The 21,359-nt window shown below is 36.1% G+C and overlaps 2 protein-coding genes across 12 annotated transcripts in view; one reads left to right on the top strand and one right to left on the bottom strand.

Annotated features, from left to right (window-relative positions):
* IMMP2L (inner mitochondrial membrane peptidase subunit 2) overlaps positions 1 to 21,359 on the bottom strand; it is a 904,212-nt gene that overhangs the window by 576,776 nt on the left and 306,077 nt on the right. The gene's annotated exons all lie outside the window — the stretch shown is intronic.
* Positions 260 to 14,418, top strand: LOC102981132 (mitochondrial import inner membrane translocase subunit TIM14-like). Its single transcript, XM_055084695.1, has 2 exons — positions 260 to 335; positions 13,894 to 14,418. The coding sequence occupies exons 1-2, from the start codon at positions 260 to 262 to the stop codon at positions 14,340 to 14,342; spliced, it is 525 nt and encodes a 174-aa protein (XP_054940670.1). The 3' UTR covers positions 14,343 to 14,418.

The following is a 21,359-nucleotide window of genomic DNA, read 5'->3' as shown; positions in this document are numbered from 1 at the left end:
TCCTGTTTTATTGTGTTTAATTTGAAAAGTTTTCTCTAATCCTTAATAGAAGTGAGGTATAAATTAATCAATAAGTGATCTCAGAGTAGTTCTAGATTGATTCGAGCAATGGGAATACCATTTTAACTTCTATTCTCAGAAGCCAACAAATGGCTAATAGGAAAAGAAATTTCACAAAATAAATCCTGAATCTAATATTTAGATTAAGAATTCATGCTCACAAGTATTTCTTCAAGTTCAACTACAGAACTACGTTACTATGTATAGAAAGAACAAAGGAATAATTCAGTTAGAAAATCACAATTTTCCAACTATAGTAGTAAAACGTGATTCAGGTGAGCATAATCAATAGATGCTAAATCTAAGGGAAAAAGGTTTAATTACAATCAGGATATTTAAAACATCTCAAAGTATTTCCCTATAAATTACTTATTAATTTCCAAAGGAAAAAAGTAAATATGGTAGAGAAACTGAATGACTCTTGAAACAAACAAAATAATGCCAACAATACTTTTAATTTTTATTAAAAATGAAAGAAGTCCAGAAGAACAACTTATATGCAACTAAACAATGTTTTAAGTGGCTTTCCTATTCCTATTAAAGCTTTATATTTAAAATGTCTACATGATATGTGCTTCACAGGCTTGAGAGTATCAAACTTTACCACCCATGTGACTTTAGCAGTTTTATTGCATAATGATCCACATAACACTGCATATTTGTCTAGTTCAGCCTGTGTCATAAAGTGCTATTCATAGGGGGGAAAGTAACAAAGCTTACTAAACACTGAAATTCTCCAAGGTATTTGCTACTTGGATCAGGGAAAAAAAGCTAATTTAGCACTACCAGCCTGAATAACAGATTTCCATTTATATATACATGGAGATATATATATATATATATATAATATATGGATATATATATGAATATATGTATATATTCATATATATATGAATCTGAATTCCATTTATATATATTTATATATATCAAAAAAAGAGCTAAGAGTTTTAGTCAATTAAAATATGTCAAAAGCATCCCAAAATAGTTAATTCTATTAATGCTAATGATGAATCCTTGAGAAGGATACATCATCACTAAAACATTAGTTTTATTCCAGCCAAAAATGCATAATCTGAATCTAATCATGAGAAAACACTAGATAAACACAAACTGAGAAACTTTTAACTTCCTCTATTCTTTAGAAACATCAATGTCACAAAAGATCAAGGAAAGCTAAAGAATCGTCCAGATTAAAAAAGCCTAAAGAGATGTGAAAGGTAAACGCAATGTCATCCTTGACTGAGGGTGCAGGGGAGGACTGCTATAAGGACATTATTGGGACAACTGACAACGTTGCAGTATGGACTGCAGATTAGATACAAGTATTTTCAGTGTTAAACTAGACTTGGTAACTATACTGTGGTTATGTAAGAGAAGGTTCCCAGTTCTAAGAAAGACACACTGAGGATTAAAGGGTGAAGAGACATTGACAAAGCAACCTACTGTCAAATGGTTCTGGTGGGGAAAAAAATACTTTATACACACACACAATATAAAGACAAAATGTTAAGATCTGGACAAAATGTTAACATTATTTAATCTGTGTAAATGGTTTATGAGCATTTTTTTGTACTATAGTTACAACTTTTCTATAAGTAAAAATTGTTTCGGACTTCCCTGGTGGCACAGTGGCTAAGAATCCGCCTGCCAATGCAGGGGACATGGGTTCAAGCCCTGGTCCAGGAAGATCCCACATGCTGAGGAGCAACTAAGCCCACGCGCCACAACTACTGAGCCTGCACTCTAAAGCCCGCAAGCCACAACTACTGAAGCCTGCGCATCTAGAGCCCGTGCTCTGCAACAAGAGAAGCCACCACGATGAGAAGCCTGAGCACCACAACAAAGAGTAGCCCCTGCTCACCACAACTAGAGAAAGCCCACATGTAGCAACGAAGACCCAACGCAGCCAAAAATAAAATAAATTTCAAAAAATTGTTTCAAAATAAAAAGTAAAATCTGATTTTTTCAAATTAAAAAGAAAAAGAAAGAAAACAATTTGGCAGTAGTACTCAGTAAAGCTGAGGAAGCATACTGTCCAGACTGGGCAGTTCTACTTGTAGGTATACACCTTAAAGAAACTCTTGACCATATACACAAGGAAGTATATATAAGAATGTTTCTTGTGACTCTGTTTTGTATAGCAAGAATTGGAAGCAACCTAAATTGCCATCAATCATAGAATGTATACGTGAATTACAGCATAGTCATTAATGAACACTATGCATTGAATACCTCAATCAGAGTTACACATGTTAAAATGAATAATCCCAAAAGCAATGCTGAGGGAAAAAACTATTGCCAATTGTACATAATGATACCACATTTTTAAAGTACTAAAACACGAAAAATCTTAGATATTTATCCATGCAAATACATGTGTCAAAATATAAAAACAAGCATTATGAAAACTGAATAAAAAATTCAAAATAATAATTAACTCTGGGGAGTGACCAGTGTAACCTAGGAGGGGTACAGACAGAGCTTCAGTTGTCTCATAACACTATTTCTGTAAGAAAAGAAGCAAACAGCAAAATGCTAAAATATGAGAAAACAGGATGGTGGCTATATGGATATGTATTATTATTCTCTATCATTTGCAGTGTTTCAAAAATATTACCTAACAAATTCTTTTTTAAGACTTTAAAAGTTCTAATTAAACAAAATGAATGCTGAGAAGCTCAGTTCAACCCTCTTGGCCAAAAAGGAGGACCACGATGAAATATAATAAACTAATGTTTAATTAATTTTTACAATGTACAAACACTCTTTGCTATTGTAAACTCATCAAAACCCTTTTTCATTAAGTCACACCATGTACTTCAGCCTTTTGTATTACGAATCCCAGCATATGATTATAGATTAGTCAGTCAAGTTTATTTTGTAATATGCTTAATTACCCAGCAAATCTCCATTCTCTGTATTGTTTTGCCTCACATTGACTGATTGTTTTCTGCGGTTTCCCTTGCAGGTAAAAATTTCATACCTGGGTTGGCTGATATTTATTAAGGTTAAAGAGGCATTAACCTTCATGGTTACAACAGAATTCTGAGCAGCATCAGGCCTCCATTGAGACCACAGTGCCTATAGTAGTCACCATTTCTTCAGCTGCACAGTATTTTATCAAAGTCAGCCTGTGCAGGCATCATATGACATAAATGATAACAGAAATGTGCTACACAGACCAGGGAGAAAAGTATGAAATGCCTTTTAAATTGTTACAAGAAAAGAAACAGTGCTCTACAGTGGAGGAAACTGGAGATCGAAAACAGAACATCTCAGTTTTGTTCTGCCACTCATTCCTTGTGGCCTTAAGCAACCCACATCCCCTCTCTCAACCTGGGATTACTCATGCGGAGATAATGACAACGTCCTGCCAGCCTCCCAGGATTGGTGTTAGGCCTGAAAGAGATGACACATGCAGAAGTGCTTTGTGAAAGATAAAGCATTCAAAAACCACAGAGTGTGATTGTCATTATTCTGATCCTTTCAAAACCAAAAAATATCCCTGCAAAATGAATACAATAAAATTCTCAGAAACAGATAAGGAAAATTAATTTGATAGTTTCAGCAAGCTATGGTTTGTATGTGAGTGAGTAGACCTGCTACAAGAAAATCTCCAAGAGAAAATAAACAACTGCTAATGATATTTTAGTAGGGAACTCCGTTCAAAGTAGGAGTACACAAGGAAGTTGAAGGAAGGTATCTGAAGTACTCTCTTCCAAAATTACTTAAGGACTAATTGGTGATTGCAATTTGTGTGTAAAAATTAAAATGGACACTAGCTGAAAGGGGGTGGCAAGGTGGAGAATGCCAAGAGTTGTTGCTTTCCTTAAAGCAGTGGTTCATTAAGTGTGCTCAATGGACTCCTAGGGTCCCTGAGAACCTTCCAGGAATTCATGATGGCAAAATTATTTTCATAATAATATTAAGATGTTATTTGCCTTTTTGCCGTGGGGTGCAAAAGCACTGATGGGAGAATTGCTGGTGCCTTAGCACAAGTCAACGCCATGGCAGCAAACTGTATTAGTCGTCATTATACTCTTCACTGCCACATACTTGCATGCCTTAAAAGAAACAAACAAAGCTTGTCTCATTTAAGAATGCCCTTGGGCTTCCCTGGTGGTGCAGTGGTTGAGGGTCCGCCTGCCGATGCAGGGAGCGCGGGTTCGTGCCCCGGTCCGGGAGGATCCCACGTGCCGTGGAGTGGCTGGGCCCGTGGGCCATGGCCGCTGGGCCTGCGTGTCCAGAGCCTGTGCTCCGCAGCAGGAGGGGCCACAGCAGTGAGAGGCCCACGTACCACAAAAAAAAAAAAAGAATGCCCTTGATGAAGCAGTAAAAAAATCTTAATTCTGTTATATCTCAACCCTTGATTCAATTCTTTTTTTTATTGTGTGATTAAAATGGTAAATAAAAACAAAGCAATTGCTACATACTAAACTGTAAGAGGTGTTTCAAGGAGCAGCACACCTGTGTGGGTTTTTTTTAGTTGCCAGCTGAACTAGCCACTTTTTTCATGCAACACCATTTTCACTTGAAGGAACAACTGAAAGACAACCTACAATTTTTCAGACTGGGTATTGGGCAGGTATTTTGCAAAAATGAGGAAGGTAAATCTTTTAGAAATTTGAAAAACTTACGGCCTCTGGGAGCATAAAAGCTTCCCAGTGTAATTTTTTCTGATTAGATCTGTGGTAATATTAACAAATGGGATTTGTTTATGCTGTATAATGAAATGCATCAACATTTGGAAAATCTATGAAACTCAGTGAATTAACATTTTCTAAATGACCAATAGTTGATGTTACAGTATTATGCCTGGGTAAAGTATTTGTTCAAAGTGCATGGTAGATCAATGGATTTTAAAACAACAAAATACAAAAAATTCATTAATATGTTTATAACTAACTAATCTTTAAGAAATTACCACTTGTTGAATTTCGGTATATTACTAAAGAAGAATGTCCACAGTTATCCAATAGTGTTATGAAAATACTCCTCCCTTCTCTAATCAATCAATGAAGTGGGCTGCAACCAAAGAAAAGACAAGACAAGAAAATGATGTAGAATGGAGTAGAGTTATGGAGTGGAAAGGAAAGGAAATTATCTAATTCTATCACAATTCTTCAACAAGACCTGTGCACATTACAATACATATTGTGCTTCTTACACTTCAGTGTAATTTTGCTTCAAAAAATAGCACTCATAAATGTTGTTCTGTCCTAAGGCTAACTAGAGCCCTTTTGTTCAACTGTGGCAAGCATCCACCCTCCCTTACCCTGTAGTCCTGTGGTCCTTAGTCAGTGGATGACAGGTATGGAAGTATAAATGTCCAGTTCATTTAACTTGGGTTGGAACAGTGGCATAATTCATACTACAGAACTTCCATGAAATTTTAAACTTTAGCTGCACTTGAACAGACTTTGCCTGAAATTACACCCCTTCTTTCCCTTCCCAGTCCTGCCTTTCCCATTTATTACTCCCTAACTCGTTTCTCACTTTATTATTTGCAAATAAATCCTCATCTTAGCATCAGCTTCTAGGGAATCCAACATCAAACAGCTAGTTAAGAGCCATTCAATTATTTGATCAACGCTGCTCTTTGAATTCCTGGTATATGATGATCAACTTGATTATCACAGTAATAGGAAGGTTAGGGTACAATTTCATTTTATATCAACATAATTCTAGCTAAATATAAAGTGAATGAAATGTGAAGGAAGAAATTTTAACTCTGCCAACAGAAAAAACCAGGCAAATTTTGGTTATGATCTTTGGTTCATTTTCCAGAAAGGGCATGATCGCATGTGATATTTGAGTCCACAGCACTGTATCATTCTTTTAGAAAATAGGCTACAAAGAAAAGGAAATAATAGAGCAATACTGTGATGGGATAGAAGGAATAGGACTACATAGAACCACATGAGCAATATATGGGTCAAGATATGTGTGAAGATAAGAATCAGTGGAGAGGAAATGACTGGAAAATGCCAGCTTCCAAGGATTAGTTGACTGGTGAATTGATATCCCTGATGAAACGGGAGGGGTCAGGATAAAAAAAGGAATGTAATAGATGAGAGGACAAATGAGCACACAGAAAATGTTGACATGGAAAAAAGGGAGGGGAAGGAGAGATGAGGTGTGCAAGCAGCATTCGAAGGTTCCAGACATCTTTTCTCTGGCATTGGTAGCACAGAAAGCAGCACTCACCAGACACTACGGCCAGTTTCAAGGTACAAACAGCCACACCACCATTTCCTTCTCAGCAGTACTCCATTTAGACCAGTGTGCATTTTCTCACACTATTCTGCATATTCCATTAACATTGCTTCTTTATCTTCTTCCCTTTTTTCTACATTTCAGTTGCTCCCCAAATCATTATGTTAAGAGACCACAAACTTTCTGCCTCTGGTCAACATATGTTCCCAAAAATCAATAAGCAAAGAAGGAAGTGGGATATATTACACACTTTCTACCTGTTTTCTTTCAGGCTTACTGTAAGAGTCAGTTGGATTTTTGTTTGTTTTTTTAGCACCCAAGAGGAAATAACGCATATTAGAAACCTGTTCTGAACAAAACCATATCTACCTACAACTTCCTTTGCCAGTCTCTAAGGACAATGGTAAAAAGGAATCCCAAAGCATATATGTGTCTATAAAGTCACTGCCTAAAAAGACAAAAACTGAAAAGAAACCTTCAATAAGGCTGCTCTCATAATTCTGCATAAATCAGGAATAAATCACTTTTAATACTGCAAGCACGTAACAGACAGCTGATGATGAGTATGTATGTTTGTCAATACATATATCTTTACATTTAAATATGTTAACAATAAAGCATTCTTATAAGCAGAATTCTAGCACATACAAGAAAAAAACATTTCACATGGTAGCCCATTTTAAAGTTAATCCAGATTAGTATTTATAACATTTCAAGTGAATCAATACTTTGAAAATTTCTTTCTACTATTAATCTGTTTTCATATTAGTTGTATTTATTAGAGAGCCTAACATGACAAATTTTGGTTTCAACAGCATGTAGAGATTCCTAAACTGCTTCTATTGAAATATAACCCTAGGCCACAGAAATCTATCAGAAATAATGTCAGGATTGGTTTATTTTGGTTAACCAGGAATCCTCTCATTAAGAGATTATCTGCTGTTGAAATAGTTTCATCTTTGCACTTTATAAAAAAAACTTTATTGAAAACAAAATAATTCTCTTCTCCTGAATTTAAGAGTAAGTACTAGCCACATGATGCCAGCATATAAATAAAAGTCACAGACCTAAAAAGCTCTCAAGGTGGGGACAGGAGCATTTGGGACGTGTGCCAGGATACAACATGTGTCTGGCGTCAGAGTACTTAATACAACTAAGTCTGTTTCAATCAATTTGTATCAGGAGAACATTAGGTTATCATTAAAAAAAAAAAATCAGACTCCACAAGAAGAACTTTCCTTTTATGGGGGCAGGGGGGGTGAGGGGAGGCAAAAAACAAAAAGGTCTCTATCTGGAAATATCTTCCAAAAGCCAGGCAGCATGGAGCTTCAAGCACAAGAACCAAGGTAGCTTCCTAATGATCCTGGGGACTAAATGAACAAGACCAGCGCATCCCACAGGTCAGCTCTCAAGTATGTGTTGGATGTACAGAGGACTGGGGAACAAGTTGAAGTTCACAGCTGTATCCATTCCCAGAAACTGACCATATATTGGGCGAGTCCAGTGAATTTCATATGAGATTTCTTAACTTGAGCAAGGGCAGCTTTTCTGCCCCTGAAGCTTTGTCCAAAATGCATAAACATTCTATAGTTATTCACAAAAGAAAGACTATGATTAAATATAGCCTCTGCTCTTACAGTTAGCTATCAATTTTTTAAAAGAAATTTAACAAAGGGCTTCAGCCATTTTAGGAAAGAGGCAATTTATTACATTGTAAAAAATATGGATATATGTAAAAACAAAAGGTAAAATAATTTATACCTTTCAAAAATGACCAAGACATAACAGTAAGCATTAAAGTACAAAACAGGTAAGTCAACAAGCACTAGCAATGCCAGTTTTTCTTTTAATTACCTACTATTTATGTCACACTAAGCCCTTATTTGTCATATATCTGAAATACTAACAACTTGCCAACACACCAACAGCGCACAAACCTTCAGTTCTTCTACTCAATCACCTTTATTACAAAATAATTTCTCTCCAAATTGATGACAGATATATTCCAATGGAAACAAAATCAATTCTTAATAATTACATGTTTAATTCTTAAAAAAAACTATTGATTTAAACAATGCTTAATTTCTGTTTCAAAGAAAATACTGAACATTATTTTTTAAGAATTCTTTCCCTTTTTATATTGAAAAATATAGTTGACTTACAATATTATTCATTTTATACCTATTTATTTTATACCTAGTAGTTTGTACTTCAAATACTGCAATTATTAAAAGCACCTAAACTATCGGTTAGGATAGTGATACATATGTACCAGCTATGATTTTATCAGCTCTGGCTATGAACATTACAGTCAGGCAATCAAGGAAACCACATTTTCTTAGAGTTGAAATCCTCCCTGGTTTCTGATAGGAAAGGTCCTGCTGAATGTGCTACACATGTTCCAAATGCTCCCACACCACCTCACCCCAGGCCCCTCCCAGCCATCTTCCATCTTTCTAGGATAACATGTGTCATTTAAGTGCTTAATTTATCATGACCTCAAAGAGGGATAAAATCGGATTTAATGAGGAATTTCCAGGGTGTTTGCCTAAAAGAGAAAGGAATTATTGCATATATTAAAATACTCCATGCCATTAGGGTGCACTAGGCTTTTGCATTTCAAAGGCAAATGTTTGATAAGGTTCAATTAGAAGCATTTTTTCATTTACTATGTCTAAATATACAGGAAATGTTACATTGGAGAAATGCTCAGAAAAACCCCAAATGTAAAGAACTGAAGATTATGTAAGCTTTGGTAAAAAATCTCTGTGTTACATTTTCTCAGCTCTTAGATGTAATTCCAAAAAGGACCCTGGATAGTGTAGGATGGCTAGCGTATGGTTTATTTTGAGTTTTATGGAACAGGGATTTGCATGTTTTAATAAATTTCTAACCATAACCACAGAAGATCTCTTTGGATTTCACCAAAGAGAAACCAAACAATAATGAGTTGATGAAGTAACAAGGTCTTTATTTGTTATGACGGCATAGAAAAGAGAAAGGTGTGCTAAGGACATTGTTTTAATGATGAAAGTGGGGTACCTGGGGCTCAGTATTCTTCATCACTGGATCATTCTACAACCAATTTAATACACGTGAAGGATAGCTTCTTGTCTTGTAAATAATTCACTTCACAAGTACCTACTGAGGTCTGATATCAACTCAAACATTAGCAAGTTCCTCCATACTCTAGATCACATAGGGATCTAAGGAATAAAGAGAATGAAAAGCAAAGAAATGCAGAAGGAAGATCAACGAGATCAAATACTTATTTTACCCTTATTTTTAAAATAGTTTTGATGACACTGTTAATATATTATAAAAGTGTTGTATAATTTCAAGAAACCTTAAACTTCATAGCTTATCTTGAAAGAAAATGAATGTGGGACAATGCTAGCTCTGTTTTACAGGAAACTTCAGGCTGAGGTAGAGTTACATTTACTCATTCATTTCTTCATTCTTTTCTTTTTGCACTAAGTAATTGCTGCGCACCACTCAGATGCCAAGCTCTGTGTCAATCCCTAAAGATATTATAATGCTATGATACCCTCTCCTCAGTTTAGTGAGTGGGTGTGGGAGAGAGAGAGAGAGAGAGAGACAGAGAGAGGCAGTAATCAAACACATTACCAAGTATGCAATTACAAAATAAGGTACAATCTAAAGAAAGGAAATGTAGACCTAGGAATACCTGGAACAAAGGAAACTGACTTGGGCTTGGGGTTACTGAGGAAGGGGGACAAAGAAACCTTTATTTGGAAAAGAAACGCTTGAGTTGGGAGTAAAGAATGGGCAGATGTTAACAGGCAGAAGGCGAGATCCGACAAAAGCAACAGAATCCCAATGATGGGCAGGGATTGGAAGAAGGGAAAAACGAGAGATCACCAAAGAACAAAAATTAACAGTCAATGAAGCTGGAATATAGACAGCTAAGTAAGCAAAGGAATCTGAAAAAGACTTTCACCTCAGGTTACATAGGGACTAACTCTTGAGGAGACCTTCAATGGTCATACAAGTAGACTCAGTAACAAAACAGTTTTAATGCACTGCTGGTAAGGGAAATCTCTAAGTAAGGAAGATCAATCTCTCTCTCACTCTCTCTCGGATCATGCTATTTGTTTTTGTAAAGCAAAGGTTTATAAAAATACAAATATCAGGAGAGTGTTTACATCTCAGCAGGAAGACATAATGATAATAAAGATAATGAAGAGGCACCCACAGGGAGATGCAGTGAGTTTTAAGTTGGGGGGCAGATTCGTGGTTGTTCAGTTTTTTGTTTGGTTTGGTTTTTTGGTGTTTTTGTTTGTTTGTTTTACAACTTATAGGTTTTTTTGCATACATTATTTTATTTCAAATGTTACATGAAAATGGGGAGGGTGAGGCTAGAGAGGCAGGCAGATAACAGACTTTATGGGGACATTTAGGCTACCTTAATAACTATGGTCTTCATCTTAAAATAAGTGAAGATAATGAAGGCTATTCACATGATAGTAAACCTGAATTTTCAAAAGATCACTTTGGATCAAGTGGGATAAAAGGTTATGTGAGGCTGAGTAGATGAAGAGACACAGGTTAATCAATGCCTGTAGTTGTCCTGGACTCAGATAATGTCACTGGAGATGGACGGCAGTGGATGAACATAAGATCAATAGGACTCTGTGGTGGAAGCAATATGAGGAATGAGGTAGCAAGAGGTTTCAAGGATAAATTTGAGACATGGCGCTTATACAACTGGATGTGTTGTGGTTTTTCTTCACTAAGATAGAAAACACTGGCAGAGAACCTGGTCCAGTCTGCAGCATGGTGAGTTTGAGGTGCCTTTGAGATATACAGGTGGAGATGTCAGGCAGATAATTAGATGCAGATGTCTGGAGCTCAGATGAGGAATTTGGTACAGCAATCAGACAGGATAGCAGAATGGCAAAAATGCCATTTTTTAAGATAATATATCTAGCCTAAAACAGTACTTAAGAAACGTAAATTAAGAAAAAGTTATGGGGCTTCCCTGGTGGCGCAGTGGTTGAGAGTCTGCCTGCTAATGAAGGGGACACGGGTTCGAGCCCTGGTCTGGGAGGATCCCGCATGCCGCGGAGCAACTAGGCCCGTGAGCCACAACTACTGAGCCTGAGCGTCTGGAGCCCGTGCTCCGCAACAAGAGAGGCCGTGATAGTGAGAGGCCCGCGCACCGCGATGAAGAGTGGCCCCCGCTTGCCGCAACTAGAGAAAGCCCTTGCACAGAAACGAAGACCCAACACAGCAAAAATAAATAAATTAACTAATAAACTCCTACCCCCAACATCTAAAAAAAAAAAAAAAAAGAAAAGAAAAAGTTATGAAATATATACAGATTTTAGATCTCTTACGTTCAACTCACAGTAATATTCTATTGCATTTGTTATTCCTTTGGTTTTAAAATAGTGAAAGAATTAATTAAGGTACAAGACATTAGCGTTAACCAATAAACATATTCCCCTTAACCAGTTTATCAGATTAGTCAACTAGTAATATATTGGAGTTTGGAAGGAATAAAGAGAGAATATATTTAAATTTTGCACCCAAGCAACAAAGAATTTCAAGTCACCTTAAGGGACAAAAACATTCTCAAGACAACACTTGGGACCACAAGGCAGAACTTAAGAGGAGTTAGTTCAACAAAGAATGCAACTGGAATCTTCTATAATAATAAATATCTTAATAAAGGAGTTAATAGTTTTGGACGGTGAAATACAAAAGGAATTATACTAGTCACAAACAAAACATGTGCTCACTTCTAGCAGCTCTTTAATAAAATATTTAGGTTACATTGCTAGTTCAAGGATCACACTGTCTCTGAAAGAATCACATTCGTGCACACCCCAAAATCCATAGGTTAGTATGTCTTATGTTCTACTTTAGTTTAAAACAGTAATCTGGAAAAAGACTTTGGGTTTTCATTTTGCAAGAAGATAACACACAAAGCAAATGTGGAAATTAACTCCACCCTGCCTTTTTAAAGATAATACGGTAGGTAAATACAAATTTTGATAGAGATTTTCTTAAACACTTTAATAAACAATACAAGATTTCCTTAAAAGAAAAACAGCTAAATAAGTGGTGTATGGGTGTACATGCAAAACCAAAGGAAAAATATTTACAAAACTAAAACCAAGAATTGTTCACAAGTCCTACAGCAATCAAATTACTTGGTCTCTCTACCTTTCCAAGTATTTAAAAACTGATAACTAACATAACACCAAGCTGTCTCCATTTTTCAAATGGTTAAGGTAAATTATTCTGATATTTACACCATCACATGTTTCCTACCACTATAAACAATGCATGAAAGCTTAGCAAACTTCACTTCATTCTTGGAAATGAAAATCGTCAAATGGCAAACCCCATCTTGCATAACTTTAGCCTTTACTCTAACTACCACACAGGTTTTCTTTGGTTCTTCCAAAAAGGCCAGTTCATTCCCTCCTTAGGGTACAGTCCTCCCTCAGTATCTGTGGGGGGATTGGTTCCAGGACCACTCATGGATACCGACATCCACAAATCTCAGGTCCATTTTATAAAATGACACAGTACAGTCGGCCTTCCTTATCCCTAGATACAAAATCTGTGGATACAGAGGGATAACTACATGTACATAGCCTTTCTCCCAAATCTTGATGGAGCTAAATAACTCTTAAGCATACATCAGATCTCTGCTCAATTTTACTTCCCCAATGAAGCCTTCCCTGCTCGCTCATTCTCAAGTGGGTTGCTGCCTCTCTCATAACACACTGTTCTTTTCCCCACACCAGTTGTCAACTTAGTGTGTTTATTTGTTTAATCTGTCTTCCCCAACACAGAATAAGTGTCATAAGGGAAATATATCCATTTCATCTACCAAGAGCAACACATATGTTAGGGGCTTAGTAAATACTTATTAACTGAAAATGAATGAATCAACGATGACTGAGTAAGTGAGCAAAATAAAGTAAGTCAGAGAATCATGAATAAATATTACTATAATGCTCATTAAAAAGTTTTTTAAGTGGAGACACTTTGAAAATAACTGAGATACTCCTCTGAGAATTTCTCACAGAATATCATATAATACAACTGTCAAGTATAGTAATTTTTTCTATAAGGAATACTGCCAAATTTCAGAGTGCCTTCTAGAAAGTCAATTTGAATCGTAAGACAATTCAAAATGGAAAACAGGGAAAAAACTCCTCAAAAATAAAAACCCCGACTAAACAAAACCATTTTCACACACAAAAAGATTCAATATCACACGATACAAAAGAAATAATAAATGTGGAATGAATGAATACATGCCTAATATTCCTACAACTATTTTCTTCACAGTTTTAAGTGTAGACCAAAAAAACGTGAATTTACATAATGACACTTCAATTATTCTTCTTATGAAATTTAGATAGAAGTTAGGATGTAGAATTTTTGCCAGTGTGTTTGTTTCTGTGGACCTAGAAGCAGTTTAGAATGTCAGGAACAAAGAATCTTCAATTTAAAGCATTCACAAACACCAAAAAAAATAGCTTACAAATCTCACAGAAATGCATACTTTTTTCCTAATTAATTCACCATACTGACTCATTTGGAGGGCTTTTTTTTTTTAAAAAAAAAAAAAAGAAAAATCAAGAGGCATAGAGTTGGTGGGGTGGGATGAACCGTGCTCCCAGTGGAAGCAGAGGAGCCCAGCGGGAACCATGGTAGTTCCCATGGTAGCGGGAACCAGTACAGTGGTAGTAGCTGGACTGACCATTGCTGCTGCAGGATTTGCAGGCTGTTACGCTTTGCAAGCCATGAAGCATATGGAGCCTCAAGCAAAACAAGTTTTTCAAAGTCTACCGAAATCTGCCTTCAGCGGTGGCTATTACAGAGGTGGGTTTGAACCCAAAATGACAAAATGGGAAGCAGCATTAATACTAGGTGTAAGCCCTACTGCCAATAAGGGAAAAATAAGAGATGCTCATAGGCGAATTATGCTTTTAAATCACCCAGACAAGGGAGGATCTCCTTATATAGCAGCCAAAATCAATGAAGCTAAAGATTTACTAGAAGGTCAAGCTAAAAAATGAAGTAAATGTATGATGAATTTTAAGTTCCTACTCATTTATGTATATGAGTACCAGCTTTTTATAATAAAATGCCTCATAGCTAAAAAAAAAAAGAAAAAAGAAAAAAGAAAAATCACTTAGTTGTATATGAACTCAAGAGCCATCACTTGGGGAGACCTCAGCTCAGTGGGAAAGTAACACAGACAACACAGCAGAGATGGACTGGTAAGGCGGGTTCTGAAGTACACCCAATCTGTCTCTGAAATGTTCAATTTCCCAAACTAACAAATTTCTTTCTTCCTTCCTCTTCCTTTTCCTCCTTCTTCTGTGATTTATTGATTTAATACTATATTATCAGAGCCTTATATATGGCACACACTCAATAACAATATTATAAAAGCCTGGAAGATTGGAGATGCAGGAAAGCATCACTTGCAAGCTTGCAGAAGACAGATAAAACAGGGCAGGGGTGATTCCAGGGTCAGTCTAGGAACAGAATCCAGCAGCTGCCTGCCTTTTAAGCCCCCACTCCAAATGACCTAAAAGAATATGAGTGATAAAGATCTGTTACAAGGTAAAATAGTCATGTGGGAAAATAGCTTTTATGATGTAAGCTGAACTGAAAGCTGACCCAATATAGACATGTTAGAGAGAAAAATTATTCTAATTTTTGGATAATTTGTAATAGTGGTGGTGGATGGAAAAGTCAAGGTTTTGCAATCAGACAGACCTAGTTTGAGTCTAAATTTTGCCACTTATTAGCTGAATGACCTTGATTAAGTTCTTTAAATTCTCTGAATCTTAATTTTCACATCTGTAAAAATAACAACTACCTTTCAGAATTATTCTGAAAATTAAGTGGGAATGCGTGTAATACTTGCCATAATTGCAATAATTGTAGCTTTCATCATCAGAGTGGAGGAGGAGTAGAGAAGATCAAGATGTACCCCCCAACCTAGCTGAAGAAGATGAATCAGGCTTGTTGTCATTAAGTCCAAAGCAGCAGGAACCCTTCCAGGGCCTCTGCCTCAGAACATCTTCCTCATATGCAAATCTGGACTCATTCCAGGTATCTGCCAATTGGAACGAGAATGACTGGCTCAAATCCCCATTAAATTCAACACTATCCACCGTATTTATCAAAATATGGAAAACAAAAATAACACTCTCTTAAGACAAGGGTTCTAAAATTAGGTCTAGGTGATTGTAACTGAAAACAGACAATCCATAATGCAACCTATCAACCCGTTAAGACCAACTCTTTTTGTAATCTTTCCCTCTGATGACCCTCTATGAAATTCAGAAAACTTAATCTCCCACATTTTCAACTGCTTATTTTTTACTGCCAACTCCCAACAATTTGGCAAGTAGATGAGAGCAGTAATCACTGGAGAAAATGTAGGAGAAAAAAAATGAGCCAAATCAACTGATTTTGTTTCGATAGTCTATTTAATCCGCACAATGAATCAGCCCACGTGTTCCTACTAAATGTAATTAAGTGTATTTTGTAATTTTTGCTTTAAAAAAAAGAGGTCTTGTGTATAATAAAACACCTTGTGTCCTTAATGAACAGTGGTAGAAATAGTTGCTAAGGTGATAGTTCGGGATTAGCATCTTATTTTCACAATAATGAATGTTTTGACTTCGACTATGAAGAGATTTCCTTATCAGTACAATCAAAATTCAATTTGAATAAAGTTTTGGTAGTGGCTTTTAAGGAGACAAAGTACATCAATAATATAGAATGTTTCCTTAAGGATACACAGTTACTGCTATGTTTCCATTTCTTCTAGTCAAAAATCAATGTCACACTAGGCCATAATGAATGGCTGCTTGCCAGCTGCACTTAACTGACTGAAACTCATCATTCCTTTAAAATCTATTCTTCTAGCAAGAGTAATTTAATAACTTGACTTAAGTTTGTGATTTGATTCAGACATATAATCTGAACATGGCATGGAAAGTAAGGGAAAAAGGCTGTCTTGATTAGTATTACAGATGTTTACAACATAGCCAATTTTTAAAGGACAGAAACTACAGTCATTTGTTAGATACAGATTCACACCTGTTGTCTGTCATGTTTCAAACCCCTAGGTGTGAGATTTAGTCAAGGCAAAGGAAAATGAAGAAGGACCAGCTGCAAAACATGATTTTGTTCTCATACAGTAATTAAAAGGAAAAACTGCACAACGTGTTGTATCTATGACAATCCCATTTTTTCATGTCAAGGACAGTTCCATTTTCTTTTAACAGATTTGTGTTGCTGTCAAGTCTGTTATAAAGGCTAGTACTCACAAGTCTAAGCTATGGACCTAATTTATAGTATTGGTAGTCTCTCCAATTAGCTTTGCTAAATTTCTTTCTGAAGCATGCTAGTGGCATGTCAGAAAAAGTAAACATCATCATTCCCATTCCAACCCCCACTCCTAAGTCTCTGCCACGATGAACTGTTTATCAATGACACATTAGACATCAGACCTACTCAGACCTTATACCTTATGAACACTAAATGTTTTTAAAAGGTAAACCACAGAGCACCTAAAACACATGTGGTACCATAGTAACAGCATATCAGCACAGGTCAACCCTACAGTGTTATGTGCACATTCTTGCTCAAAACACCTTAAGGTAACGATACCTTTTGTTTTTATGTTTGAATTAGACAAACATTTAATTCACATTTGCATCTTATTTTCTAAAACTATTAATTTAATATGCTTTTGAATATTATGAGTAAGAGTGTATTCATCTAAAACATGTTAATATACTCCAAGTCACGATGGGTGTGCCTCATTTGAGGAAAATAACAATTCTAATTTATAAACAGACAGATCTTTCCAAAAAAAAAAAAGGGTCGCTTTAAACACATTCACCCGTTTTCTATCATGTATCAAATTGAAAATATGATCTGCTTTGTCAAAACTTTATCTCTATACGAGACAGTGAGTAGAAAGGAAAGGTGAAATACATAAGCTTTGGAGCTAGATAGAGATGTAAATTCTTGCTCTACAACTTACTAGCTGTGTGATTTGAGGATAAGTCACTTAACAGTTCTAAATGTTAATTTTTTCACCTGTAAAAAAGAAGATAATATTTACTTCAAGTTAAATAACACACTTAAAGTGTCTAGCAAGAAAAAAATGATGTATAAGAAAATTAATGCCAACTTAGCCTACTTACATGAAATGACTGTTACTGACAGTATAACTGACCACAGTAGCATTTATGAATCAAGGAAGCAAAGTGCTACTTATGGCATTTATAGTTAAGGACCAAGGTTTAATCAAATGTATGCTCAGTTTTCACTTTTATCTTTATATGTAAGTACAAAGTACATGCCATATGCTCACACATACATACATACACACATATATCTTTTCCAACAAGGAGGAAACTACCAGATTTTCTACATCTCCAGATGATTTATGCACCAAATAACTTGAAGCACTTTAATGGACACTTTAATAAATACATTTTAATGGACAAAAAAAAAAAAATTTTTTTTTTTACAGTCAATGAAAGGAGGTGCTTACAGGTATTGCTTAGGTATTTGAAGCCTGTAGCAAAAAACATATTGTTAAATTTCAAAATGTCCTAACATTGTATGTGGAAAATATGATTCACCTAACCCAACCATGATAAATGCCCTTAACCAATCTATAAAACAGGTTTTCTTTCCAGATCATGAAGAAGTATTCACTGAAAGGGTTGTGCATTGTAGAACTATTTTGGTGGTTTTTTTTGTTCATTTGTTTGTTTTTTAAGTGGAGGCTAAAATGAAAAAAATAATTCAGAAAATAGAATATTTATTTCCCTTACCATAAACTTTTGCCGAATACACTTTAGGGAACTAGAGACAGCAAAAGAGAGGAGGATGAGGACAGGTGTATGTTGCTCAGCTTTCACTCAGACCATCAATAAATCAATCCCTTTGAGATTTTGATTTTAACATACAGCTGAAGTATATCAGCTAGGAAAGAATCCAATCTCTTCCAAGATTATTTATAACAAAGCACTCCTAACTGAAGTCCAATTTGTTTGTGGAATTGCAGTCATTCTGATTCAACTAAACAATAAATGAAGCTGCCTTTCATAGCTCCAACTCTCGAGCATAAAAGAAAACAAAAGGGAACTGCACGACAATACTTCACAACCCAGGGGCCCAGATGATTTTCATTTCCAAGCAGTTACTGAAGTGGAGAAAAAAATCTAACAGGCCACAGAGAACAATTCATTCACCTGAACTGCCCATGTACTTTGTGCATCAGCTGTATTTCACCTAGTGAGCCATTCATGTTATGCAAATGAGCTGGCTGGGGCTTTTTTTGTTTTGTTTTTTAACCATTTCTCTTAGTTCTGAAGGCCTCGTGCATCACCAAATTTCCAGACATGTCAGATGACCACTCTAACTGCTCCTCCAACTCAACCAAAGCCAAAAGCACAGCTAGACCATGACTACTGATTGAAGGAGAGCAAATTTGGGAGGCTAGGAACAGGAACATGCTAGAAGTTTTCCAAAAAGCAAAGAGAAGTAAACGTATAAATATTCCTCAACGAATTAAGTTTGGGTTCTGACATACTATTATCTTCCATAATTATTCAATTATTTAGAAACAACCTATCATCCTGTCTTCCATAACCACTTCTTCTTTTGTTATATTTAGTAAGCTGCAGTTTACTAGGGAAGAAAAGAGGACTGTATGATATTTTTTTGTCCTATAACAAATCTTTTTGTGCACTTCTCTTCTGACTCAAGTGTCTAAAGGTGAAAAATACTGTCATCGAAAAACCTGCCTTATTCTTTTTCAGAAGAAACAGCATTTTTTAAACTTGATGTTGCCTTGTTCACTTGCCAATCATTCCAGAAATATTTATTATTCTGAATATGAAATATATATTTATTAATATGTTGAATTATGAAATACTTATTATGCTGAAAGTGTTCACCATCACTAGTAATTCTCCATCTAAATCTCTTATAGAATTAAAAGCTGCAATATAACTGAAGCAAACTGTCAGGAACAAACACTGCACTAGCAAATTCTCAAGTTGTTAAGGTTGATATTCTTGCATGGAGAGTAGTCATTTCAACAACAGATCTTAAAGTCCTTCAAGTATTGGGCTATAATCCTGTATGACAGGGAGCTTACATCCATTACAGAAGTAAAATTTTCAACTTTAGAGAAGTAAAAGACTTAACTCTGTACATCTGCTTCTTGTTACTAAAAATTTACAAACTGCTTCTAAAGATAAAAGCTATCCATTTGGGGGAACAGTACTATTTCTATTGAACTTCCATCTTACATCTATAAAACATAATGCCACTCTGTCACTGCTTTCTTCATGTGTTTTATTCCCTAATACAAGATCTGCTCTGAAGGCCCACCTAGTATACTCTCTTCTAACAAAACACCTCATATCGGTGAAAGCTATGACAAGAACAGAAAAAAGAAACAGAATTTGCTTTAAGAAGAGAACATATCTCAGAATCTTACCAATAATCGCTTTTTTTTTAAATTTATTTTTTAATTTTATTTTTGGCTGCGTTGAGTCTTCGTTGCTGCGCGTGGGCTTTCTTTAGTTGCAGCGAGCGGGGCTACTCTTTGTTGTGGTGTGTGGGCTTCTCATTGCGGTGGCTTCTCTCGTTGCAGAGCACGGGCTCTAGGCGCGCGAGCTGCAGTAGTTGTGGCACGCGGGCTCAATAGTTGTGGCTTGCGGGCTCTAGGGCACAGACTCAGTAGTTGTGGTGCACGGGCTTAGTTGCTCCACGGCATGCGGGGTCTTCCTGGACCAGGGCTCGAACCCGTGTCCCCTGCATTGGCAGGCGGACTCTTAACCACTGTGCCACCAGGGAAGCCCTCATCGCTTCTTAAAGTAGGTCATTCAAGAGTATGAAGAATGATCTTCCTCTCTATCCCAAACTCACATGCAGGATTCTCTCCCTCAGGAATGGGTTCAAATGAAGCAATGGTTTATTCATCTGGTGGTAGGGATGATCATATACCACGTAAAAGGTAAGCATCATCAACCAACAAGAGAAAGTCAAAGAGTGTGCGTGTGTGTCTGCGTGCACATGCGCAACCCGCATTTATGAATGGGTATGGGGCTATTAGAAATATGCCAATGAGAAAAATTCTGAACTGAGCAGTATCAACTCAGACTTGGCAAACAGATTACAGAGATACGAAAGTATTATGGCAGATGAGCAAGCACCCTAAATGTTGTCACAAGGGTATTTTAAATAGCTGTCACAAGATTTGAGAAGATAAAGGTTAGTGGACATTGCCATTGGAAAAGGGAAAAAGGACAGGGAATAACTTGAGATGGAGGGCAGGAGAGGAAACAAATACCAGCCTCTAAAGAATAATATGTGGCTCCAACACTGCATTAGGCTTGAGCCAACACTAAACTGGGCATTTTGAACATTTAAATTAAAATTATATTTTTGAGAACCCGTGAAGAGTCTATTTAAAATTAGTAATATTGGCACAATATGCAGATAATTATGCAGAGATATCTTTTGATATTGTTTCAGATTCATGAACTTGTTTTTTTTCAAGTCCCAATCGTTAGAAAATGGTGTTTTCTATTATTATTCTAAAACCTTAGAGTCTCGCTGGAAATATAGAGTTACTAGTTTCTAAGATCGACAATGTCATTATTTACAAGAACAAAGATTTAGTTTGAGTCTATATAAAATGTTTTCTAAAGTAAAAATGATATGATGAGCATTAAAAAATTTCACAAATTTTACTAATGTTGCCTAGGCTGCTTCTAATTTCTACAAATGTTTCCAACTTTATTGTAAGTTGAAAATATGGTAAGAAAGAGAATATGGAAGATAAAAGACATTGTAATCCAATAAAATTCTATGTGATAAAAGGTCTCGCCTAGAGTATTTACAGGAAGCAAGAAGAAGAGGGGTAGGGGAGGAGGTGGGGGGATGCGGTGGGACATGGTTGGGGGAGGTCTATCATTCCTCCACTAAAATGAAACACTTCCCCAAATGTAAACTACCTAAAGGTCAATGCCAAGAGG

This window comes from Physeter macrocephalus, chromosome 5 (genome assembly GCF_002837175.3).
Source record: "Physeter macrocephalus isolate SW-GA chromosome 5, ASM283717v5, whole genome shotgun sequence".
NCBI lineage: Eukaryota > Metazoa > Chordata > Mammalia > Artiodactyla > Physeteridae > Physeter > Physeter macrocephalus.
This window is presented reverse-complemented; position numbering and strand designations above follow the sequence as displayed.